Below are 24,650 nucleotides of genomic sequence, written 5' to 3'. Positions count from 1 at the left end.
GGAGGTTTGACTTCAAGGTAAAACCCAATGTGCTGAATGAGAAGGGAGCAGTAGGAACTCTGTAGATTTGTGGCTAAAGTAAAGGAAAAATATTTACTGGACATTTTACATTTGCATTTATTACCCAGATAGGAAAAGGTTAAGAGGGATATGGGCCAAACACTGGGAGGTGGGATTAGTGTAGATGGGGCATCTTGGACAGCTTGGGAAAGATGGGCTGAAGGACCTGTATCTGTGCTATATAACTCTATGATTAGGCTGAAGAGGGGTCTCAACTCTCTCCAGAGATGCTGCCCGTCCTGCTGAGTTATTCCAGCTTTTTGTGTCAATCTTTGACTCTATGACTGTGTGCATCTCCAAATATCTCAATGGGAATGGCAAGGTGAGAAAGACGGAATCAAGCCCCAATGATTGATTAGATTAAAAATGTTTCCAAGGCAGGTATATCGGAGTAGACTTGGATCTCCTTCCACCATCTTACACATGCATTGCAATATATCCCACCTACCATGCAAGAATACACCATTCTAAATTCAGGCACAGCAGCAGAAAACTGCTCAGCAAACAAGATCTGTTGTTCAGTTTGTGCTCAACAACAATTAGTACTATACAGCAAGCACATCCAACATGATGAAATGTCCCAAGGGGTATAACAGGAGCATTACCATACAAAAGGTCAACAAAATCTAACGCTGAGCAACTGAGAGCAGATGATCAAGCTTTTAGACAACAGGCATAGACACAAAGTGCTGGAGTAGCTCAGCAGGTCAGGCAGCACCTCTGGAAAAGGAATAGGTGACGTTTCGGGTCAGAACCCTCATTCAGACTGAAAGATAAGGAAGGACAGAGCAAAATAGGGCCGGTGATAGATGACTTCAGGCAGGGTGGAGTCCATGGCCCGTCATATGCTAAGGAATGTGTGCGGAACTAGTAGAATGACTAGGGGGCGGGAGGGGAAAGAATGCAGGAGTTACATGAAATTAGAGAAATGGGCTGCGGTGCAAGCTGCCCAAGTGAAATACGAGGTGTTGTTCCTCCAATTTGCATGTGGCCTCACTCTGACAGTGGAGGAGGCCCAGGACAGAAAGGTAGATATGGGAATGGGAAGGGTTGTTAAAATGTTTGCCTTTAGTCAAAGGGCACAATTGACAAGGTTAAGGAGTACCTTCAAGCAGGAGAAGGAGCAACAGATGCAAAAAGATTCAGAGAATGTCAGAGCTCAGGACCAAGATAACTGAATGTTCAATCAGCGATGAACGAGTGATTAAAATCAGATATGCCCAGGAGCCAAAGAGAACTACAGGAATGCAGAGACAACAATGCCTGATGGAGCTGGCCGATCTTCCAGCCAATGGGTGGGGCTTGGGGAAGGCCATGGTAGAATGAAAAAGCTAAGGTAAGGATCTTAAAATTGGAGAGTTGTCAGAGCAAGAGATAGTATGGGCCAACATGCACGGTGTAATGGCTGAACATGCACGGTGTAATGGCTGAACATGCACGGTGTAATGGCTGAACATGCACGGTGTAATGGCTGAACATGCACGATGTAATGGCTGAACATGCACGATGTAATGGCTGAACATGCACGGTGTAATGGCTGAACATGCACGGTGTAATGGCTGAACATGCACGGTGTAATGGCTGAACAAGGCCAGGACAAATAAAGATATGGAAAGCAGAGTTTTGGGTGAGCTCACACTGATGTTGGGTGGAAGATGGTTGGCCAATTGAAATAATCATGTCTACCAGGTAAGAAAGAAATAATTTGGCAATGGTGGCCAGAAAACAATGCAATGGAACTATTATTCCCTGCATTTAGCTGTGGGAAATATTTCTGATCGCCGAACGTCACATATCAGAAACAAATCTGACATAGTGGAGCAATACAGGGAGATGCTTGTGTGACAGAACTGCTATTCTATTAGTTATGATGAACACCTTCTAATATGTACCAAAAAAATTCAATAAACCAGGTTCTTTCTTAACATTTTTCTTTGCAATAATATAAAGAATCTCAACATGAGTTGAAAGGTATACAGTAAGTGTTCATTTAATACAATACATAATATCTGTCTTCTAATAAAGACTCGGGTTTTCATCAATCATCAACTGAAATGAGCTGGTTTCTCCCACTCAGTATAAGTGCAGACACACATGTCAGTGCTGAACAGGACAGAAACAGGCCCTTCAGCCCACCATGCCCAGTTTTGTCAATCTACACTAATCCCATTTGCCCACATTTGTTCAATATCCTATCATGCTGCACCTATTGAAGTGCCTGCCTAAATGTCCTTTTTAATGTAGTGATTAAATTTGACTCCATCGTCTCCTTTGGCAACTGGTATCAAGCACACCGTGTTAAAAAAAAAAACTTTCCTCTGAAATCGCCTTTAAAACCGCTTCCTCTCACTTTAAACCAATGCCCTCTTGTTTCTTGATATCCTTGCCATGGAACTATCAAAATTCCATTCGACAAAGCTGCAATGCTGTGCATTCCTTCTGGATTATTACACTGCAGATGATCTGTGATTTGGAATGTAATAAAGTTGTATTCTGCAAAATTGCAATAAAGCTGCTAGTATTTGATATCTGGAGCATGTGGAAGAAGAGGAGGAGGAGGAGGAGGGAAGTGGGGTTCAGTCTCTGATATTGCGTACAATTTCAGAAGAAGCATTTCAAAAGGAGAGAGCTCAAGCATTGTAAAAACATCACAAACACTGATTTTGTAATACAATTCTTCACTCCTGCTTTTATGCTTTATACTCCAAAGACGTACAGGGTTGTAGGTTAATTGGCTTGGTAAATGTAAAAATTATCCCCAGTGTGTGGAGATAGTGTTATGCCCCTGTCCCATTTAGGAAACCTGAACGGAAACCTCTGGAGGCTTTGCGCCCCTCCTAAGGTTTCCGTGCGGTTCCCGGAGGTTGCAGGTAGTGGAAGCAGGTAGGGAGACTGACAAAAACCTCCGGGAACCCCGCGGAAACCTTGGGTGGGGCGCAAAGTCTCGAGAGGTTTCCTAAGTGGGACAGGGGCATTAGTGTGCAGGGAGCGCTGATCGGCACGGACTCGGTGGGCCGAAGGGTCTGTTTCCATGATGTATCTCTAAACTAAACTAAACTCAGCAGTATTTAAAAAATAGAATACTGAACAGCCGTGGAAGGCTCACAGATGTAATTGTTTCCATATCGGCATAGGGCTTTGGGGGAGAGAGTGGATGTCAAATAATTTCTGTAAAAATGACAGATCAAAGGACAATACCAGGCTATAAAAAACCATGAAATCAACAACAAAAATAAGAAATCCAATGCCGCTATAACAGAAAATAAAATCAGAGTGTAACAAATATCAGAAGATTGACACAAAATGCTGTAATATGTCTTCAAACTGAAGAAGGGTCTCGACCCAAAACGTCACCCATTCCTTCTTGGTTTATACTCTCTAGAATTTAGGAGATTGAGAGGGGATCTAGAAACTTACAAAATTCTTAAGGGGTTGGACAGGCTAGATGCAGGAAAATTGTTCCCGATGTTAGGGAAGTCCAGGACAAGGGGTCACAGCTTAAGGATAAGGGGGAAATCCTTTAAAACCGAGATGAGAAGAACTTTTTTCACACAGAGAGTGGTGAATTTCTGGACTCTGCCACAGAGGGTAGTTATTGGCTATATTTAAGAGGGAGTTAGATGTGGCCCTTGTGGCTAAGGGGATCAGAGGGTATGGAGAGAAGGCAGGTTTGTATGGATGATCAGCCATGATCATATTGAATGGCGGTGCAGGCTCGAAGGGCCGAATGGCCTACTCCTGCACCTAATTTCTATGTTTCTATGTTTCTCTCCAGAGATGCTGCCTGTCCCACTGAGTTACTCCGGCATTTTGTGTCTATCCTCGGTTTAAACCAGCATCTGCAGTTCCCTCCTGCACTGTAACAAATGTCATATTGAGCCAGAGTAACAGGCAGAATTTGTGAAATACCCCACTGGTTTCATTCATCAAAGCAACACATATGCAAAAGTTTCTTATCGGTGTTAATAAGGCTGGACATAAAATAAACATAATGTCCTTTAATAAAATTAAGGAGTGTTATCTAAATGGGCAAGAATAAACTAATACTTCAGGCATGTTTGGATGAAAAAAACAAAAGTGCTGGAGAACTCAGCTGGTCAGGCAGCATCTGAACAGGCAATGGACATATGACGTTTCAGGTCAGGAATCGTTCAGCAATTTTTGTTGCTCAAGATTCCAGCATGTGTTCTTCCTAGTTTCTCTAAGCTTGGACACTTTGAAAATTTGAACTGGTCTTCAAAACTCCAAGTGATCAATTTCCTTCTTCTCTTCCTTCCCAAACACAAATTTGCTCGGCCTTTAACTAATAGTTGAAAGGGAAGGAAATAGAATATCTTTGCAATGGGATTCAAACAGCTTGGCTTGGCACCAACCTGGTGACACAGTGACACTTTCATGTCACTGTGAGTGCTATCGAGAAGATGTAATGCCCTGAACAACACACTAAAAGGTTCTTCAAATGGCATCTCCAAAATTCCACAAGTACAGTGAAGAAACAGCAAAATGCAATCACCCACAAATCTATATCATATACACCACTCCAAGTTGGTGATAGATTGCCTTTCCTTCATCAACATTGGGTTTGAAAGTTGGAGTTTCATATCCAACTGCATTGAAAGACTAGTCATTATATGAAAACACAACAGGAAGACAGCATCACTTGTATATTGCCCGTGACGTCCACGCCCCATTTATTACGAAATCTCATTTCTACAGCATGTCTTACAACATTTAGTTTTTTTTTTTTAAATACTCATAGAGTTTCTCTTAATATTTCAAACAGGGGCACGTGGCCCCACAAACAATTTCTTAAGAAGTTAACCTCTTTTCTTCAAACATTTCAGGCCATTCCTCGTGGCCTGATAAACAGGAGAGAAGCAGAAGATTAAAATAAAAGCCTCAGTCGCCTTCACTCACTCACAATGACAACAGTATTTATGCTGGACACACCATTTATTTGAAGGAAAGCAGTGAAGAAAAGTCACTAATTTCATAGGTCAAAAATATTCAGACATTTCAAATGATGTATACTGAATAGAGTGAAATGACCTAATCCAAGAAACCTCTGGCCAAGACAAATCAAACACTTGCAGAGAATGCGTGTTACCATTTTTGGACATGACTGTACAATATTAACCCAACCCTCATACTTCACAAACTCTTAACAGCTCAAAGATATTTCCCAACGTTATCCAAAAGGTATTAGAACATTTTTATACCACAGAAAATCCATTTGTGTCATTTTCTTTTTTAAAAATGATGAACGGTATATTGGTTTAGATCAGACAGAATGATTTTTACGTTGAGGGAAAAAAACAGGTTTAAAAAAAAGGCACAGTTTATGACACATTAAAACAATAGGTCCCAGATAGTATAACTAAGAATTAACAGCTTCCTGTTACAAGCTTTCCCATCAAGAGTTTTTCCACTCTCTATAGTATTCAAATGCACACGAAGAATAGTTGGAGGGAGGTGGGGAAAGAAGGGGAAGTGTGGGTGACTCAATATGAACAGCGGTCGGTCGGTCGCTGTAACAGAAGGTAACAGATCTCTAAAAGGAATTTGACTTGATTAGCCTCTATTTGCTTTTTGCCTCGTGTCTGACATTGAAACGGCTCGAGGTGAGATCAGAGGACTCTCCCAGTTTCAGTAAGGCCAGGTGAGAGGAGAAAGCATGACCGCTTTGGCCTTTGCAAGTGTCCAGAATTCCCAGCAGCATGAACCCTTGGGGTGATTAAAACACAACACTCAGCTTACACATTCTTCAAGGGGGAGAGAGAGAGAGAGAGAGAGAGCCACGCTCAGGGCCACTGCTGCAATAGCCGGTGGAGAAGTTAAAGAGGAGAGCAGGCTTAAGGAAACCTTTATTAGGTCCTCATTTTAAGAGGAACAGATACAGTGCCCTCCATAATGTTTAGGACAAAGACCCATCATTTATTTATTTGCCTCTGTACTCCACAATTTGAAATTTGTAATAGAAAAAAAATCACATGTGGTTAAAGTGCATATTGTCAGCTTTTATTAAAGGGTATTTTTATACATTTTGGTTTCACCATGTAGAAATTACAGCTGTGTTTATACATAGTTCCCCCATTTCAGGGCACCATCATGTTTGGGACACATGGCTTCACAGGTGTTTGTAATTGCTCAGGTGTGTTTAATTGCCTCCTTAATGCAGGTATAAGAGAGCTCTCAGCACCTAGTCTTTCCATCACCTTTGGAAACTTTTATTGCTGTTTATCAACATGAGGACTAAAGTTGTGCCAATGAAAGTCAAAGAAGCCATTATGAGACTGAGAAACAGGAATAAAACTGTTAGAGATATCAGCCAAACCTTAGGCTTACCAAAATCAACTGTTTGGAACATCATTAAGAAGAAAGAGAGCACTGGTGAGCTTACTAATTGCAAAGGGACTGGAATGCCAAGGAAGACCCCCACAGCTGATGACAGAAGAATTCTCTCTATAATAAAGAAAAATCCCCAACCACCTGTCCGACAGATCAGAAACACTCTTCAGGTGTGGATTTGTCAATGACCACTGTCCTCAGAAGACTTCATGAACAGAAATACAGAAGCTACACTGCAAGATGCAAACCACTGGGTAGTTGCAAAAATAGGATGGCCAGGTTACAGTTTGCCAAGAAGTACTTAAAAGACCAACCATAGTTCTTGAAAAGGTCTTGTGGACAGATGAGATGAAGATGGCAAGTGCAAGGTATGGAGGAGAGAAGGAACTGCCCAAGATCCAAAGCATACCACCTCATCTGTGAAACACGGTGGTGGGGGTGTTATGGCCTGGGCATGTATGGCTGCTCACTTATCTTCATTGATGATACAACTGCTGATGGTAGTAGTATAATGAATTCTGAAGTGTGTAGACTTCCTTTCTGCTCAAGTTCAAACAAATACCTCAAAACTCAATGATTCCAAACATACTAAAGCAACATTTTTTCATAGCTAAAAAATGGTCAATTCGTGAGTGGCCAAGTCGACCACCTGATCTGAATCCAATTGCACATGCCTTTTATATGCTGAAGAGAAAACTGACCCCCCACCCCCCCCCCCCCAAAAAAAAAACAAGCATAAGCTAAAGATGGCTGCAATACTGGCCTGGCAGAGCATCACCAGAGAAGACACCCAGCAACTGGTGATGTACATGAATCGCAGACTTCAAGCATGCAAAGGATATGCAACAAAACACTAAGCATGTCTATTTTCATTTACGTGACATTGCTGTGTCCCAAACATTATGGTGCCCTGAAATGGGAGAACTAAAACTCTGCTGTAATTTCTTCATGGTAAAACCAAAATGTATAAAAATGGCCTTTATTATAATCTGACAATGTGCACTTTAACTACACGTGATTTTTTTTCTATTGCCAATCTCAAATTGTGTAGTACAGAAGGAAATAAATATATGATGGGTCTTTGTCCCAAACATTATAGTTTTGATCCTGTATTCGGGCTGCCTGAACTGCATGGGGCAGTATTTTAAATGCTACTCAGACAAGCCTGGAAATCAGATTATAGATATTTAGGCTGGCATGGAGATTACCTGTCTAAAGCCAGGACTATACACAGGTCCGGCTCACATTTCCCACGACCTTACTTTGGAAAGGGGGTGGGGAGAGAGAGAAAATCCCCCTATATTAAAAATACATATTTTGTTCCTTCAAAACTAATAGTTATCTGCCTCTGACTGGCTGTGCAGCCGGGGGGTGCGGGGCGCTGCATTGCCCACTAATACAGAGACCAGTCCAGCGACAAACTGTTGCATTCCCAACTCCGGCAGAGCCCACCTATTCTCTTGGCAGCTCCCCCACCCCTCGCCCAACCCCAGAACACATTTGAAAGCAGAACGACCTTACTTCACCGGCGAAGATCCGATGAAAAGAATTAGCACCACCAATCTCTAGCTAGCTCTCCCAGTTACTGTCTGCCTTTTCCTACAACCACCTCCTCCCCCTGCCAGGGTGTACATTTAAAAAGAGAAGCACGATTTAAAAACCGGCGGATATGCTAAGTTCATCTAATAACCCGAGGGCATCAGGTGATTAATGGTTGTCATTTAACCGAATTGGCAATGTGAGCCGGGAAGATAATGCTTTGATCCTGTACGTGGATCTGGCCGCCTGTGCACCCACACAGCGCAATGCTACTCGCCTTTCTCTGCTGCTTTTCCCAGGCTGGGTCCAATAAAAGGTCTCTGTCCCAGTCATCCTCCGGCTGCATATAATCTTCAGTCTGCGAGTGGTTCGATTCGTAATGATCCATGCTTTCTCTCGCCCTTCGTGCCTTGCTACGGGTTGCAAGGTAGCACTCTCTTCTCTCTCTTCTCTCTCTCACACACTGCAGCGCTCTGCTCTTCTCTCCACTCCACAGTCACAGACACCCAGCTCCGCCCCTCTCTCTCTCTCTCTCTCTCTCACCCGCGGAAATACCGCCCCTTCCCACCCATAGCTGGAGCGCCCCGTCTATCACTCCCGTCCATTTGCGCCGGGCCGGACCGGTGTGGCTTGGGTTGAAGGTTTTAAAAGAGGGCTGTTGATGGGGAAATCTCTTCCCATGTCAAGTCAAGTTACATTTATTTATATAGCACATTTAAAAAACAACAAAATGCTTTACATTTGTTATAAGAATAGCACAACAAAACAGACTACATACATATATACATGTAGCCCTCACTCAGAGGACGTCAGGAAAGGCGGGCAGCTATCATCGGGTCGTGGCGGGGCAATAGTGACATCTGCAATCTTGTGTTAATCCTTCGCAAACCCCGCACGTTCAGACAAAGTGATAAATGTAGCAAGGCTGACAACCCCAATGGTCGGCAAATGCTTATTGGAGCTGTTATGTGAAGCGAGCGGTTCTCTCACTCATCCAATGCGGCTGATGAAGACACTCAGGTACGATTTCCCTCTCTGTGAATGCTGCATTTACTCAGAGAGAAAGATACAATAAGTGGGGTCACATTGGCAAATATGAATTGTGGTTGTATAAAGTAGGTATTCTTGTGATAATCTTGCAAGGGTGAAAATATATAGTAAGACAGATCGAAGATAGACACAAAAAGCTGGAGTAACTCAGCGCGTCAGGCAGCATCTCTGGGGGAAAGGAATAGGTGACGTTTCGGTTCGAGATCCTTCTTCAGACAAATATTCGCACTGTGATGAATAAAGAACAAATGCCACGCCGAGTGGCAAAGGAGACTGCAAGAGTTTAACAATGGACAAAGGTCAGGCAGCTGAAGTCTAACTGGAAAATTGTGCATTTTGATACAAAAGGCCGTTTTTTTACAATAAAATGAGTGGGAAATCTTTATATTAGAGTGATCAGATCATCATGGTGAACAGATCCGAGTAAACCTGTCGTCATCGAAGAAATATTACAAAAATGATTTCAATGTAGGCCGGGTGGTAATTGGGACTTTAAATGTGTTCCTCGTGGAAGGGCCCACTGAACACGCACATAAGGTACACACATGGGAAAGTTCACGTGATCCCATCTATTCCCATCACATCCATGGCTGCCTGGGTACAAATGAAGTAGAAACAAGGAACTGCAGATGCTGGTTTATACCAAAGATAGTTACAAAGTGCTGGGGCAACTCAGTGGTTCAGGCAGCATCTCTGGAGAAAAAGGGTGGGTGATGTTTCGTGTCGGGACATTTCCTCAGATATGTGCCTGTAAAGCCGCAGCAAGCAAGAATGCAATTGTTTTGGTTCATACCTGGTGCACATGATAAATAAACACGCCGAAGATGAGTCCCAACCCGAAACGTCACCCTTCCTTTTACTCCGGAGATGCTGCCAGACCGGCTGAGTTACTCCAGCACTTTGTGTCTATCTTGGGTACTTAATAAGTCATACTGCAATTTATACAAGATCTTGATATGATCACAGCCTGGTACTGCCTGCAGTTTATGACTTCTTACCAAAGGGAGCCTAGAGATAAATGAGAGAGGTTCATTAGATTAATTCCAGGGATGGAGGGAAGTGGAGAGGTCCAAATTAAATTCACTTAGCCTACATTTGTGGTAGCTTACATGATGGTGGAGTGATCTCATTGAAATACTGAATTCATAAGATGCTAGATAATGTTGCACAGGCCAAATAATTTCCCCTCTTTGGAGGTTATAAATAGAGACCCTACACACAGCTGCAATGTCTTCTTTAAGTTTTCTAAAGATACCACAATTGTTGGATAAATGATTGGATAATCTGCAGACAATGGTTGGACAATCCGTTTTAAATAGGCAGCTAATATCTTCAAAGACCCACTCCACATTGGTCAGAATCTCTTCTTGCTCCTGCCACTGGGAAGAATGTACAGGAGCATGAGAACCATTACCTTCAGGTTCAACGGCAACTTCCCTCTCATCCACCATCAGGCCCCTGAACCACACTGCACAACACCACCTCAGCACTGAACCACCACAGAATGTGCACTCCTTCTTTACATACATTGATCTTTGCTCTAATCATGGTGACAACCCAATACATATTTGCATCTAATGTGCCTGTAAAGCTGCAACAATTTCGTTGTTCTGGTTCATACCTGGTGCATATGATTTGTACCAAAGACAGACACAAACTGTTGGAGTAAGTCAGCGGGTCGGGCAGCTTCAATGGAGAAAACGGATGGTTCAGACTGGTTCCGACCCAAAACGTCACGCATCCCTTTTCTCCAGAGATGCTGCCTGACCCGCTGACTTACTCCAACATTTTGTCTGTCTTTGGTACAAACCAGAAACTACAGCCATAACCAGGGTCCTGATCAGAAACGTCGTCTATCCATGTTCTCCAGTGACACTACCGGACGCGCTGAGTTATTCTTTCTTCAGATATTTCGGACCCTTCGTGTATTTTATTGTAAACCAGCATCTGCATTTGTGTCTACAAATGGACAGCATATCGGCGCAGCGCTGGAGGCCTCGGTTCGATCCTAACCTCGGGTGCTGTCTGTGTGGAGTGTGCACGTTCTCCCCGTGACCACATGGGGTTTCTCCATGTGCTCCAGTTTCCTCCCACATGTGTGGGTTTGCAGGTTAATTGGCCGAAGTAAATTGTCCCTTGTGTGTAAGAAATGGACGAGGACGTGGGATAGCATAGAACTAATGTGAACGGATGGTCAGCGTGGACTTGGTGGGCCGAGGGGCCTGTGTTTCCATGCTGTATCTCTAACCTAAACTAAACACGTACATTAAATGCGTGTCCTACAATGAGATTAGGGGATTTAGCATTGATCTAACGGCCTGGTAAATCTTTTATAATGAACTAGGCATCAGAATGGCACTGAAGCGGGCAGCGCCTCACAAAGAGAAAGTTGCTGGAACCGCTGGCTCAGTGAACGAAGGCTCGGTCCTCTAACTTGGACCGAAGAATAAGCGGAAGTTTCAGTACAGAGTTTGTTATTTGGCCCGGGATTATCATCTGAAGGCTGGTAATATAATTGCAAAAACCTTTCAGGTTTTCTTTTGAGTACACTTTAGGGAGGCTGACCAGAGAGATTGGGGGGGGGGGGGGGGGGGGGGGGGGGTGACTCGGGCTGACTGCAGTACATAATAAGCTTATTGTTTAATATGCTTGTTGTTTACTTTAGAGGTAGGTTTTGGTCAGGTGCAGAGTACAGCGCTGCGGTCAAAACTGCAGATTTTGTGCAAAGGTAAGTGTTAAAAGTTTGAGATGTGGCGGATGCTCATGGGCCAGTCAGATCGATGTAAAGGATTCTTTGAAGTGAACATACATTTATCACGCCGTTGAAAATACAGTGAATGGAAATGCGTGAAATATCGACGCGACCATTGCACAGGATGAAAGACCTTAGAGCTCTTTGCTCAGAACCTAATTGTTTCCGAGGTGGTTTAAGGGGAATGACAGAAACTTCGCTACACCCAGCTTGGGCCGCCGACTCCTCTCAAAAGCCGAAGCCACAAAGCGAAGAGAGTGTTTCAGTGGGATTCTCCCTCTCCTGATTGCATGTGGGTGCACGTCTGAGCGTTCCCGGCTGCACTGGAAGGAGGGAGAGAGGGAGGGGGTGGATATTTGCAAAAAGCACATTTCTTGTTCCAGAATCAGAAATTCTTTCCTTCTGCCGTAAAGATCGCGGATTAGGCAAACACGTTGCCCCGTTCAGCCACTCGCCCAGTTCACCCTGCGACCAAATACGTGCATTCCACAGATTGCTGCCAAGCCTCTCTCTCTCTCGCAGTGGCGCAGATAAAAAATATGCAGAGCAGGATGAGCGTGGGTCTCCGACGCTGCCAAGCCGGGGGATTTCTTTGCCATCTAAGGTAGTCTCTCATTTCTCAACATAGTCACGCTCCGAACAAAACCCGCCTCCACTCTATGATCTTTGGTATAAAGCGCAGAAAACTCGCTACCATATAAGGGAAAAGTTAAAGGGGCTGGAGGTGACGTTAACCAGTTGCACGTTTGAGACAAGACACATTGCGAGGAGGGGGAAAAAAAAACTTTCGACTAACCCATAGCCACACACTGAAACTGGTGCCAACTCGCCCGCACTTGTAACCGGCTATTCAAGTCGACAGCCAGCCTGTTAGCATTGCAACCAGCTAGTGGAGTTTTATTTACAGTGGTCGTTAAGGCGGCAGTGTACCACAGCCCATAAATCCTAACAGGACGGTGCAGGTAATTTTACTCCGAGTGAAGAAAAAAAATATCTAATTTTACATGTTAGCTGGGCCGCTCCATCTTTGGGCGCAGTGGATGAAATATACCGTCTGTCTGCTATGGCTTCACGGGGGCTGTTCAAAAAAATAAAATAATTAATGGCTTCACGGGGGAATGAAGCGGTAGTGGTATCAAAGCAGTATATAGCGATGCTAAAACGAAACCGCAGCTGTGGGAAATCTGAAATAAAAAAGCTAAAGAGGCTGGAAACACCCAACCAGTCAGGCAACATTCATGGGGAGAGAAATAGAAACGGAATTATAACGGCAGCATTAGGTCAGCAAGCCACGAGTTAACAGAGGGTCAAGAGTATTTAATTGTCATATGTACCAAAACGAAACAATTACATTCTTACAGCATCACAACAGCACCCAATGGATAATAAACAAAATGTTTAGTGCGAAATAAAACAAAAAGACAGTTGAACCAAAAGAGCTTCAAAGTGTAGTTGGTGTTTGGGGTGTTCAATAGACCGATGGCTGTTGGGAAGAAGCTGTCCCTGAATGTAGACGTCATGGCTTTCATGACTCCCAAACCTTCTTCCGGATGGCAAGAGGGAAATGATATCTGGGCCAGGGTGGTGTGGGCCTTTGGAGGTGCTGGTTACTTTAAGGCAGCACTAACTATAGATCCATTTGATAGGAAGGAGGCCAGTACCTGTGATGGGCCACGCAGTGCCCACTTTTTGTAATCTCCTTCCTTCCTTCCTGGGTGTTCAGTGACTGACCTCGGCTGTGACGCAACCAGTTAATAGGTCCCCTACTGTCCACCTAGAGAAGTTCAAGAGCATATTCATCAACATAATTTAGTTGAGTTTACAGTGAAAAGCTTTTTTTGTGTGCTAACCAGTCAGCGGAAAGACAATACATGATTACAACCAAGCCTTTCACAGAGGACAGATACATAAGGGAAAAATATTTAGTGTAAGATATAGCCAGTAAAGTCTGATCAAAGAAAAATCCGAAGGTCACCAATGAGGTAGATAGTATTTCAGGACTGCTCTCTAGTTGCAGTAGGATGATTCAGTTGCACGATAACAACTGGGAAGAAACTGTCCCTGAATTTGGAGGTGTGCATTTTCACACTTCTGTACCTTTTGCCCAATGGAAGATGTCCATGGTGCGGCTCATCATAGAGTGATACAGTTTGGAAACAGGCCCTTCAGCCCAACTCGCCCATACAGCCAACAATGTCCCAGCTACACAAAAAAGCTGGAGAAACTCAGCGGGTGCAGCAGCATCTATGGAGCGAAGGAAATAGGCAACGTTTCGGGCCGAAACCCTTCTTCAGATGTCCCAGCTACACTCGTCCCACTTGCCTGCGCTTGGTCCATATCCCTCCAAACTTGTCCTATCCATGTACCTGTCTAAATGACGGGATAGTCCCAGCCTCAACTACCTCCTCTGGCAGCTTGTTCCATACACCCACCACCCTTCATGTGAAAAAGTTACCCCTCAGATTCCTATTAAATCTTTTCCTCTTCACCTTGAACCTGGTTCTTAAATCCCCGACTCTGGGCAAAAGACTCTGTGCATCTACCCGATCTACTCCTCTCATGATTTTGTCCTCCATAAGATCTCCCCTCATCCTCCTGCGCTCCATGGAATAGAGACCCAGCCTACTCAACCTCTCCCTATAGCTCACACCCTCTAGTCCTAGCAGCATCTTTGTAATTCTTTTCTGAACCCTTTCAAGCTTGACAATATCTTTCCTATAACATGGTGCCCAGAACTGAACACAATATTATAAATGCGGTCTCACAAACGTCTTATACAACTACAACATGACCTCCCAACTTAATACTCTGACTGATGGCCAAAGCACCAAAAGCCTTTTTGACCACTTAATCTACCTGTGCCTCGATTTTCAAGGAACCATGCACCTGTAATCCTAGATCCCTCTGCTCTACAACACTACCCAGAGGCCTACCATTTACTGTGTAGGTCCTGCCTTTATGCAACATCCGAAAATGCAACACCTCACACTTCTGTGTATTAAATTCCATCAACCATTTCTCAACCCACCTGACCAATCGATCCAGATCCTGCTGCTGCAATCGTTCACAACCTTCTTCACTATCTGGAAAAACACAAACTTTTGTAAAATCAGTAAACTTGCTAATCTTGCCCTGTATGTTCTCATCCAAATCATTGATGTAGATGACAAACAGTAACGGGCCCCAAAACCGAACACTGAGGCACACCACTTGTCACAGGCCTCCAGTCCGAGAAGCAACCTTCCATCATCACCCTCTGCTTCCTTCTATGGAGCTAATTTACTATCCATTCAGCTATCTCTCCTTGGATCCCATGCAAACTAACTCTCCAGAGCAGCCAACCATGCAGAACCTTCTTGAACTCCTGACTGAAGTCCATGTATACAACTACAGCTCTGCCCTCATCGACCTTTTTGCTCACGTCTTAAAAAAAAATCTGATTTGTGAGACACGACCTTCCACGTACAAAACCATGCTGACTATCCCTAATCAGCCCCTGCCCATCCAAATGCCTGTATAACCTATCCCTCAGAATACTCTCCAGTAACTTACCAATTACAGATGTTGAACTCACTGGCCTATACTTCCCAGCACTTTCCCTGCAGCCCTTCTTGAAAAGAGGCACAACATTTGCCACCCTCCAATCTTCCGGCATCTCTCCTGTATTTAAGGACGACTCGTAAATTTCAATCAGGGCTCCCACAATTTTCATCCGAGTTTCCCGCAATGTCCTCAGATATATCTGGTCAGGCCCTGAGATTTGTCTACCTTCAAACACTACAGTACCTTCAGTATTTTTCGAAGGTAACCCTGACTGCTCTCAAGCCACTTCCAGTGATTGCTATAATTTCCTCTGTCCTACTGTCTTTCTCCACGGTAAATACAGAGAGTGACTGCTTTGATTCCTGAGAGCTCCCACTCTCTCTCTGGTTACCCTTTTCCCCCTTATGTATTTATAAATTATTTTGGGATTGTCCTTAATGCTACCTATCAGAGCTATCTCCTGGCCCCTTTTTGCCCCTTCTGATATCCTTTTTTAGTTTACTCCTCAGTTCCCGAAACTCCTCCAGGGATGCACTTGATTCCAGCTGCCTATACCCGTCCCATGCATCCTTCTTGTTTTTGACTAATGTCTCAATTTCCCTTGTCAGCCAAGCTTCCTTACGTTTGCCTGCTTTACCCTTCACTCTAATAGGGACGTACACATCCTGAGCTTTTAAAAACATTCCAACTTGGCCGATATTCCTTTCCCCTCAAATAACCTGCTCCAGTCAACTTGAGTGAGACCTTCTCTCATACCCTCAAAGTTGGCCTTACCCCAGTTGTGCATTTTAACACGCGGGACCCTCTCTGTCTCTATCCATAACTATCTTAAACCTAATCGAACTGCGGTCACTGGTCCCAAAAGGCTCTTCCACACACATTTCAATAACTTGCCCTTCCCAATTTCCCAATACTAGATCCAGCGTTGGCCCTCTCACGTCCTTGATTATTCTGCTGGCACTGGCGAGGCAGTGTGAGATATAAATGGAGTCAATGGAAGGGAGGTTGGTTTGCACGATGGCATGGGCTGCATCACAATTCGCTGCAAGTTGTTGTGGTCTTGGATGGAACTGTTCCCAAACCAAGCTGTGATGCATCCTGATAAAATACTTTCTATGGCGCATCTTTTGAAGTCGGTGAGAGTTGTTGGGGACATGCCAAACTTCCTAAATCTTCTAAGGAAGTAGAGGCATTGGTGTGCTTCCTTAGGCGTTGCTTCAATATGGGTGTCCAGGAAACGTTGTTGGTGATATTTACTCCTAGGTATTTGAAAACGTCAACCATCTCTACTTTGGTGCCATCAAAGCAAACTGGGGAATGTCCTAAAGTGGATCACTGTCATATCTCACGGGCAGCTTATAGTAGGTATGTTACAATACTTACCTTCATCGGCGCTGCAGTTCTGCCACTGGCCGTGTGCGCGATTTTGGCTCGTTTGGGGGGGGGGGGGGGGGGGGGTTAAAACGCGGTTTTCTCCGACCTGGTCCTGGATTATATTATGTTGGAGTGCAAGTTTTTGCTGAAGAATTGTTCCGACGGCCGATCTGTGAGTTTTTTAAAAAAATTCGCCCGACAAGTTAATCGCTGGAGTGATTTTAAAATCAGCTTCTGAAGCCGTCAATGCCGACAACGGGGCCGGATTTTACGTAGGGGACAGGTAAAAGAAAGCAGTTTATTTTTATGTATAAAAGTGTTTCTTAAGATGCATTTAATTCACATTTTAAGTAGCAAAATGGTGATTTTTTCCACCGAATGAACCGGCAGTGTTTTTGCTGCCGACATGGCTATAAATCCACCACAACCACAACATTCCAATTGATCGCCTTCCCGAAAAACCCACTCGCAAGCTGATTTAAATGGCCATTAATTTACAGGTATTAAACATTAAATTCCTTCCATTTGGCCTATAAACCCATGACAATGAGACTTTAAAATTATCGTATATTGTGAATTCTTGTGTGAATGTTAATTGGACACATGCTATTTAAAAATGATAATCTATTCTTAAGACATGGATAGATGTTTAGATCTAGTAGTTGAATTTTGTAATTAGCTACAATTAGGTAACTAATAATTATATGCTTAAATTTCAAGTCATCTAAGTAGAATTGTTTCATATTTGTTTCAGAATGCTTCAATCTATAATAACTGAAAATTTCTTTCAGTTCTCTTAATTTTTAAGAAAGTTATGGGCTTTTGACTGTTCTCGATCACAGCTTTTGTGTTAAGTCAATGAAAAAGCAATAGGGAACAAGATGTTAATTTCCGAGTATGAAAATGGCCATAACTTTTTTAATACTGAAGATATCACAGTGAGGAGATGTTGGTGACTCACTGTGATGGATGGTTATGTAAACTGTGTTAAGTGTGGGTCTTGGATTGTTTTGTAATGTAAAAAACTGTAGAAATGATATTTCGTTCAAACCTAGGTTTGAATGACAATAAATTGCATTTTATTCTATTCTATTCTATATGAAAGTGAATTAGGTGTCAAATTAAACTTCTTTTTATGCTTTATCTGATGGGATAAATTACGGACTAGATTTTTTAAATCTCAAAATTTTGTAACATTGCTACTTATAGCCCAGTGGTATGTATATTGATTTCTCTCACTTCAGGTAGCCCCGGCATTCCCTGTCTCTCTATCCCTCCCACACCCAAGTTGCACTATCTTTTCATTTTCACCCAACAAATAGCTAACAATGGCCTGTGTCCTTTATCAGCGTTACTTTTTGCATATCTTTCATTCATTGTACTTTATCTCTCCACATCACTGTCTATATCTCTCGTTTCCCTTATTCCTAACCAGTCTCGACCCAAAACATCACCCATTTGTTCTCTCCAGAGATGCTGCCTGAGATACTACAGCTTTTTGTGTCTATCTCTTTTGTCTTCCTGACATTGAGAGAAAGGTTGGCTCGACACCTGGACACAACATTCTCAATCTTGTACTTTGTCTCATCAATATTTGATATCTGGCTCACAATAGTGGGGTTGTCTGCGAATTTGTAAATTGAATTAGGTTTGTTCCTGGCTAATGTACTGTACATGTACATACCAAATCTCTTCGAACGTCTCGGAAAGTTGAGGCATTGATGGCCATTTTGTAATGATTGCATCAAAGTGCTGGGTCCAGCACAATTCTTCAGAGATTTGCACACCCAGGAACACAAAGCTGTTGACTCTCTCCATCCACCACCAATCCATCGATAAACACATGTTTGTGAATCCTCTATAATCCTATAATCAATCAGCTCCTTGCTTTTACTGACATATCAAAGTGGCGTGGAACGCATTGAGCTCGTCTGGAGGTGATGGCTCGCTGCAGCTTGGCTGTCACTTAGTTTTGCCTTGTCGGAAGTGATAGCATGCAAGCCCTGCCATGGCTGCCAGGTAGCATTTGTGAACAGAGAGCAGCTTCACATTTCATGTCTCTGATCTTTCATCAAATTGGCAGCAACCGTAGAAAGGGTTTTAATATTTCAGTTCTGATGAAACCTTAATGTGTTTTGATTAGAATTGGAAGAAGCGTTGATATGCATGTCTTTCACACATATGCAGAGTGTGTGCTTTTAGGTAGCTTGAGGACAAAAGGGTAGATGTGCGAGGAGAGAAGGGGGGGGGGGGGGGGGGGGGGGAGAGAAGGGGGGGAGAGAAGGGGGGGAAGAGAGGGGGGGGGGGGAGAGAAGGGGGGGGGGGCAAGGGGGGGGGGGGGGGAAGGGGGGGAAGAAGGGGGGAGAAAAGGGGGGGGAAAGGGGGGGGGAAAAGGGGGAAAAAATGTGAAGAAAGATAAGGGAACAAAGTGGGAAAGGGGTTGGGGGAAAGGGGAAAATAAGATGGGGGGGGGGAAGGGGGGGGGAGGGGGGGAGAGGGGGGGGGGGGAGAGAAGGGGGGGGGGGGGGGGAGAAGGGGGGGGGGAGAAAGGGGGGGGGGGGGGGGGGGGGTTGAGGGGGTTTGGGTAGGGGGGGGGGGAGGGGGAGGGGGAGGGGGGGGGGGGGGGGGGGTGGGGGGGAACGGGAGGGGGGGGGGGGGGGAAGGGGTAGAGGGGGAGAGGGGGGGGGGGGGGGGAGACTGGGGGGGGAGGGGGGGGGGGGGGAGGGGGGGGGGAGGGAGGGGAGGGGGGAGGGGGGGGAGGGGGGGGGGGGGGGGAGGGGGGGAGAGGGGGGGGGAGAGAGAGAGGGGATAGGGGGAGGGGGAGAGAGAGAGGGAGAGAGGGGGGGGGGGAAGAAGGTCTGTGCTTTTTAATTTTCTATTTTTTTTTTTTTTGAATCCAAAGTTTTGGGGGGCAACCAAAATCTGAGAGAAGGGGGGGGCTTTTTTCAAGAGAAGGGGGAGAGAGAGAAGGGGGGGAGAGACCCTCATTGAGAAGAGGGGGAAAGAGAGAAGGGGGGGGTGAGAAGGGGGGTAAAAGAGAAGAAGGGGGTTTCTAAGAGAGGGGGGGGCCCGCTTTGGGAGTCCTTCCCCTATCTAAGGGGGGGGAGAGAGCCTCTTACGGGGGGGAGAGAGGAAGGGGGGGGGAGAGAGAGGGGGGGGGAGAACACTTGATGTTTGTTTCTCTCTCAGGGAGGGGCTCATGGGGGGGAGAGAGGAAAGGGGGGGAGAGACAGAAGGGGGGGAGAGACAGAAAGGGGGGGAGGGAGAGACACTTTCTTGATTAGGAGAGAAGGGAGAGAGAGAGGGGGGGGGAGAGAGAAGGGGGGGGGGAGATTGAGAAGGGGGGGGTAAGAGAGGAAGCACCTAGAGGGGGGGGGACTGAGCGAGAAGGGATCTGGCCAGCATATCAGGGGGGGGGGTTGAGAAGGGGGGGGAGGAAGGGGGGGGGAGAAGGGGGGGGAGCCTAACACTGGGGAGAGAAAGGGGGGGGCAGAGAAGACACTTGAGGGGGGAGAGATCCCTGGGGTCCAGACAAAAAGGCCGGAGAGAAGGGGGGGGAGAGAAGAGGGGGGGACAACAGGGAGAGGGAGAAGGGGAGGGAGAAGAGGGGCGGGTGGCCGGGGAGCGGGGGCGCAGCCGGTGGGGGAGGGGGCGGGCGGTTGTCAACCCCAAGGGGGGGGGGGGGGGGGGGGGGCTGACGTCCTCGCATTGCGAGGGAAGACGGCACAGACCCAATGTGACGTCAACAGCGAAAGGCAGCTGTTTTTTTCCAGCCTTTTTTCAGATTTTTGAACATTTTCATTAATAACTCGAGAAATAAATCAGATGGCGATTTTGGACTGCACGGAAAAAATCTCTACCGGAATATGCAGACATTTTACCGTTAGCACGTTGTTTTTTCAAGAAGATGTGATTATACACAAACAAATACACACATGCATACAAGGTCAGACTTTTAATAGGTAATACGATATATGATATACACTGTTTGACAACGCGATGTCAAGTTAAACTAATCTACTCTGCCAGCATGTGAACCATATCCCTCCAGAACCATACGTGTATCTAAAAGCCTCTGAAATGCAACTATCCCGTCTGCCTTCACCCACCACTCAATGTGTAAAAAAACTTGCCCCGCCCATCTCCTTTAAACTTTGCTCATCTTACCTTAAAGCTATGTCCTCTGGTATTTGAAATTTCACATTTCTCTATATACATCCCGGCTGTCTAGTCCTTTCCCTAAACTTAGCCTATCAATATCTCCACCGAGCCCTTGCTGGATCCTTATCATAGCCCACAGCGCCACCTAGCTTTGTATCATAAACACACAACACTTGGTTTCCTCAGCCAAATCACTGATGTAGGTTGTGAACTGGGGTCCAGGCACCAATCACTTGGCCACCCTCATAATTACGGCCTCTAACACAAAAATGGCCCATTGTCTTGCTGAAAATGTAGATCCACCAAATCAATTGGCTACTCCTTAGTTATTCATAAAAATAAAAATAAATAAATGCTTTCCTTTCATAAGTTTATTTTGATTCTTTCCAGTTTTATGGATGGATTGGAGAACCTGGATTTGTCTCAGGAGTAGGAAAGGCTAACAGATCAGCTTCAACATACGCTCTGTATGTTCCCCATGCACAGGCTCAGAGTTCTCAACACCAAGGGAAATATTGCTTTGAACTTTGCAATAACAACAATTCCTGTAGTCACGGAAAGACATGACAGAGAAATAGCCCCTTTGACCCGAGTCCACGCTGACCATTAACCACCCATTTACCCTTGGACTGCATTAAATCATACTTGTTATTCTCCCCCAGTCTCATCGTCACTCACTGCTGGTTATGCTGGTTAATTAAACCATCCTTTGGAAATCAAAGCACTTGGAGAAAACACACAAACCCAGGGAGAACGCGCAATTCTACACAGACAGCTCTGATGTTGCAGCTTTACTTGCATCACTGAGCCAGCTAAAGTCTTCATTTTGTTTAAGTTATGGGGCCCCTCTACACAGAAAGGGAGAAGGGATTTTGACATATTAACTCTCCAAAAATTGCTGCTCCTGTAATGTTAAAGAACACCATGCAGTAAATGAAGGGACAGTACAGTAACAATGCAAACATCCATGGTAAATATTGGATATTAAACATTTATGATCATCAGTCACTGTCACAATGTTCAGAAGGACACCAATCCCCATTGCAATCATCGGTCTCAGACTGAGCTGACTGGTTAAGAAAACATGACCTCACATTAAATGCCATGGGGATCCTCTAACCATGTCCCTTGTCCATAATATAAAGAAAGCACATTTCCACAAGCATGACAGCAATCTTACCCAGAGTCAGGAGATCAAAGATTCAAGCTCTGTTTCACGGTGAGAAGAACACAATGAAGGCCCTCGAGAAAAGGAATGTAGTTGTTGTGTTGCATTGATGGAAGTTCATTTCTTCATTAAACATAGGGCACGCGTATCTGCTTGAATTGACATAAAAGATGTATGGGAATCTGAAGAACACCTATTTCCCCAAACATTGATTAAAACAATATCCACATGCAGAGGTCCCAATCACAATCTCAGGGATGTTCAGGTGACCATGTTTTGTGCATATCTGCTCCTGCATTTGCCAATGTAACAGTAGGGACTGAACTTCAATATCATGAATTAGGTGGAAAGACATTCATGAGCAAGTCCTTTCGCCTAAAACCAGTTAACCTCAAAACTCAATAGTTTAAAGTTATCTTAGTCCTCTTCTCATCTTTCACCTTGCATACCCAGTACAAGCTCAGGCTTCATCCATATCCAGACCCATCCAAATTTTTACAAGGTTCTCCCACTGACTCAATTCTGAAAAAGTTATCCTTGTTTTAAATCTCCTTGCACACACATTGGCAGCACAGTGGTGCAGCAGTAGAGTTGCTACCTCTGCGCCAGGGACCCGGGTTCAATCCGGACTAAGGGTGCTGTCTGTACAGAATTTTATTCTCTCCATCTCTGCGAGGGTTTTCTCCCCGTGTTCCACTTTCCTACCTGTAAGGTAATTGGCTTCTGTACCACCAGGTGGCGCCAACAATGGCTGCCTCACCAACAGTCTGTCTGTCCCATTCTCCTTTGGTGTCTATTTAGTATGTGTTAAATGTGTTTTTTAGTGTTCTTTAGCTTGTTTTATTTGTGAAAGGGGGTTGGGGGAAAACTTTTTCTAATCTCTTACCTCGACAGATGCAATTTTTTTCCGTATCGTATTTCCGTCCACACTGCGGCCTATCATCGAGGAGTTGGCGTCTTTGCTGGAGACCGATTTCGTGAGCTCCACCGCGGAAGCCTGCGGTCTTAACATCATGGAGTCCACGATCCCTTTGCAAGGGATCGACCCCTAAGCTCCGCTGTGGATGCCTGCGGATTTTAACATCGTGGAGCCCGCGGTCTCTGGTCAGGGACCGACATCGGGAATTCCAAGCTGCAGGAGCTTCAACCGACCCGAGGCGGGAGCTTCGATCGCCCCCAACAGATGGTTCAACTGCCATGACCGCGGGAGAAAAATGAGGGAAGATTGGACTTTATTGCCTTCCATCACAGGGAGGAATGTAGGGAGTCTGCTGTGGCGGATGTTTATGTTAACTTTTATGTAGATGTGAGTCTTGTTGCCTTTTATTGGATGGCTGTATGGTAATTCGCATATCACTGTACCTTAATTGGTACAAATGGCAATAAAAGACCCTTGAAACCTTTAAATTGCCCTTTGTGTGTAGGATGTGAAAGTGGGATAACAGAAGTAGTGTCCAGGGATTGATGGCGGACTCAGTGGACGGAAAGGCCTATTTCCACTCTGTATCTCTGAACTAAACTAATTTCTTATTACCTCTACAGGTATTGCCAAAGTACTATCTCTCCCTGAATAGTACAACCCTCCACCGCCAAATATTCAGAACCCTGCTCCCTACCAAAGAAAGGTCAACGTTTATCAAGGCCTCCTATTCCAAACTACTGAACTTACAAACTCCCTCGTTCCAACAGCCAAATTAAAGCCAGGATTCATCAGTCATTCTTCATCCTTTCCTCTCCATTGAACATCTTGGACAGAGTTTGAAGGTTTAAAAAAAGGGAGTCCACTTCTTCCCTGCATCAAATGGCATATTTACTTTTGAAAAGCAGTTGCGGCATTTACACATTATATCACAACCACTGTGGTAAGAACCACTGTTTACTGCTGAGCCAACACCAAAATAACAAGTTTGTCAATCATTTAAAAACTTCTTCAGAAACATCGTCACCTGCTAAATGCTGGTGGTCTGTATTTTCAATTAAATATCGGGCTTAGAACATTGACAGTGACAGAAAGGTCATATTATGTTCATAACCCAGCCTCTTATTGAACACATTGATGAACCAGTAATCTGGATGAAGTTAACTGGATATATTGTAATTTAAATTGAAAGAGGAAATATTCCTCAGACCACACCAGTCATTTGGTTCAGGACACAATGAGCCAAGTTACAGATTTATTAAAAGGTTCCTTTGTAAGTAATTGGGCAAGCCATCTCTGCGTGGAATAGGGGAGAAGTGGGGAGGGGGGGTCAAAGGTTCACATTACATCAAGGTTGGGCTTTGATCCCTGGTCTATCAGGGGAATTAAATGCATTGCCGCAAAAGTGATACTCTGAATACTCTCTCTTTTGCTTTAAAAAAAAAACTTTGTATGTTTCCTGAAATAGTTTATCAGTCTGGGATTCTGCACTTAATGGCAATGTGGACTCAGTAGCAACTTTAACTGAATCGGCAGGTTATTAATTCTGATCCCACTCAGATGTAATAAAGCTTGTGTTTCACTTGGCTGCCACTTTAGGGAACGCTGACCTGAGATGAAATGTCTTCACTCAGTGCACTGCAAGCCTTTGAAATTTTCAATTCCAGGAAAATACAGATGCTCAGTCAATCGGTATGTAGAAAGGCTGAGACCAACAGAAGGGTAATCAAAGGATA

The 24,650-nt window shown here is 44.6% G+C and overlaps 1 protein-coding gene and 1 long non-coding RNA gene across 6 annotated transcripts in view; one reads left to right on the top strand and one right to left on the bottom strand.

Annotated features, from left to right (window-relative positions):
• Window positions 1-8,458, bottom strand: part of actn1 (actinin, alpha 1) — a 202,430-nt gene extending 193,972 nt beyond the window's left edge. For 3 of the 5 annotated variants that reach the window (XM_055640803.1, XM_055640800.1, XM_055640799.1), the window contains exon 1: window positions 8,225-8,457. In XM_055640803.1, coding sequence (XP_055496778.1) covers window positions 8,225-8,335 — 111 coding nt within the window. In that variant the 5' untranslated portion in view covers window positions 8,336-8,457. Of the gene's footprint in view, window positions 1-8,224 lie in introns of all 5 variants that reach the window. The other 2 variants (XM_055640801.1, XM_055640798.1) reach the window with 2 other exon arrangements.
• A 3,175-nt stretch (window positions 8,459-11,633) lies between these two features.
• LOC129700372 (uncharacterized) lies at window positions 11,634-24,440 on the top strand. Its single transcript, XR_008724047.1, has 3 exons — window positions 11,634-12,711; window positions 16,556-16,657; window positions 23,538-24,440. It is a non-coding gene; the product is annotated as an uncharacterized LOC129700372 (long non-coding RNA).
• Window positions 24,441-24,650: the final 210 nt, after the last annotated feature.

Source organism: Leucoraja erinacea, chromosome 9, assembly GCF_028641065.1.
Source record: "Leucoraja erinacea ecotype New England chromosome 9, Leri_hhj_1, whole genome shotgun sequence".
NCBI lineage: Eukaryota > Metazoa > Chordata > Chondrichthyes > Rajiformes > Rajidae > Leucoraja > Leucoraja erinaceus.
The sequence above is the reverse complement of the archived record's forward strand: the minus strand, read 5'-3'. Positions and strand labels throughout refer to the sequence as shown.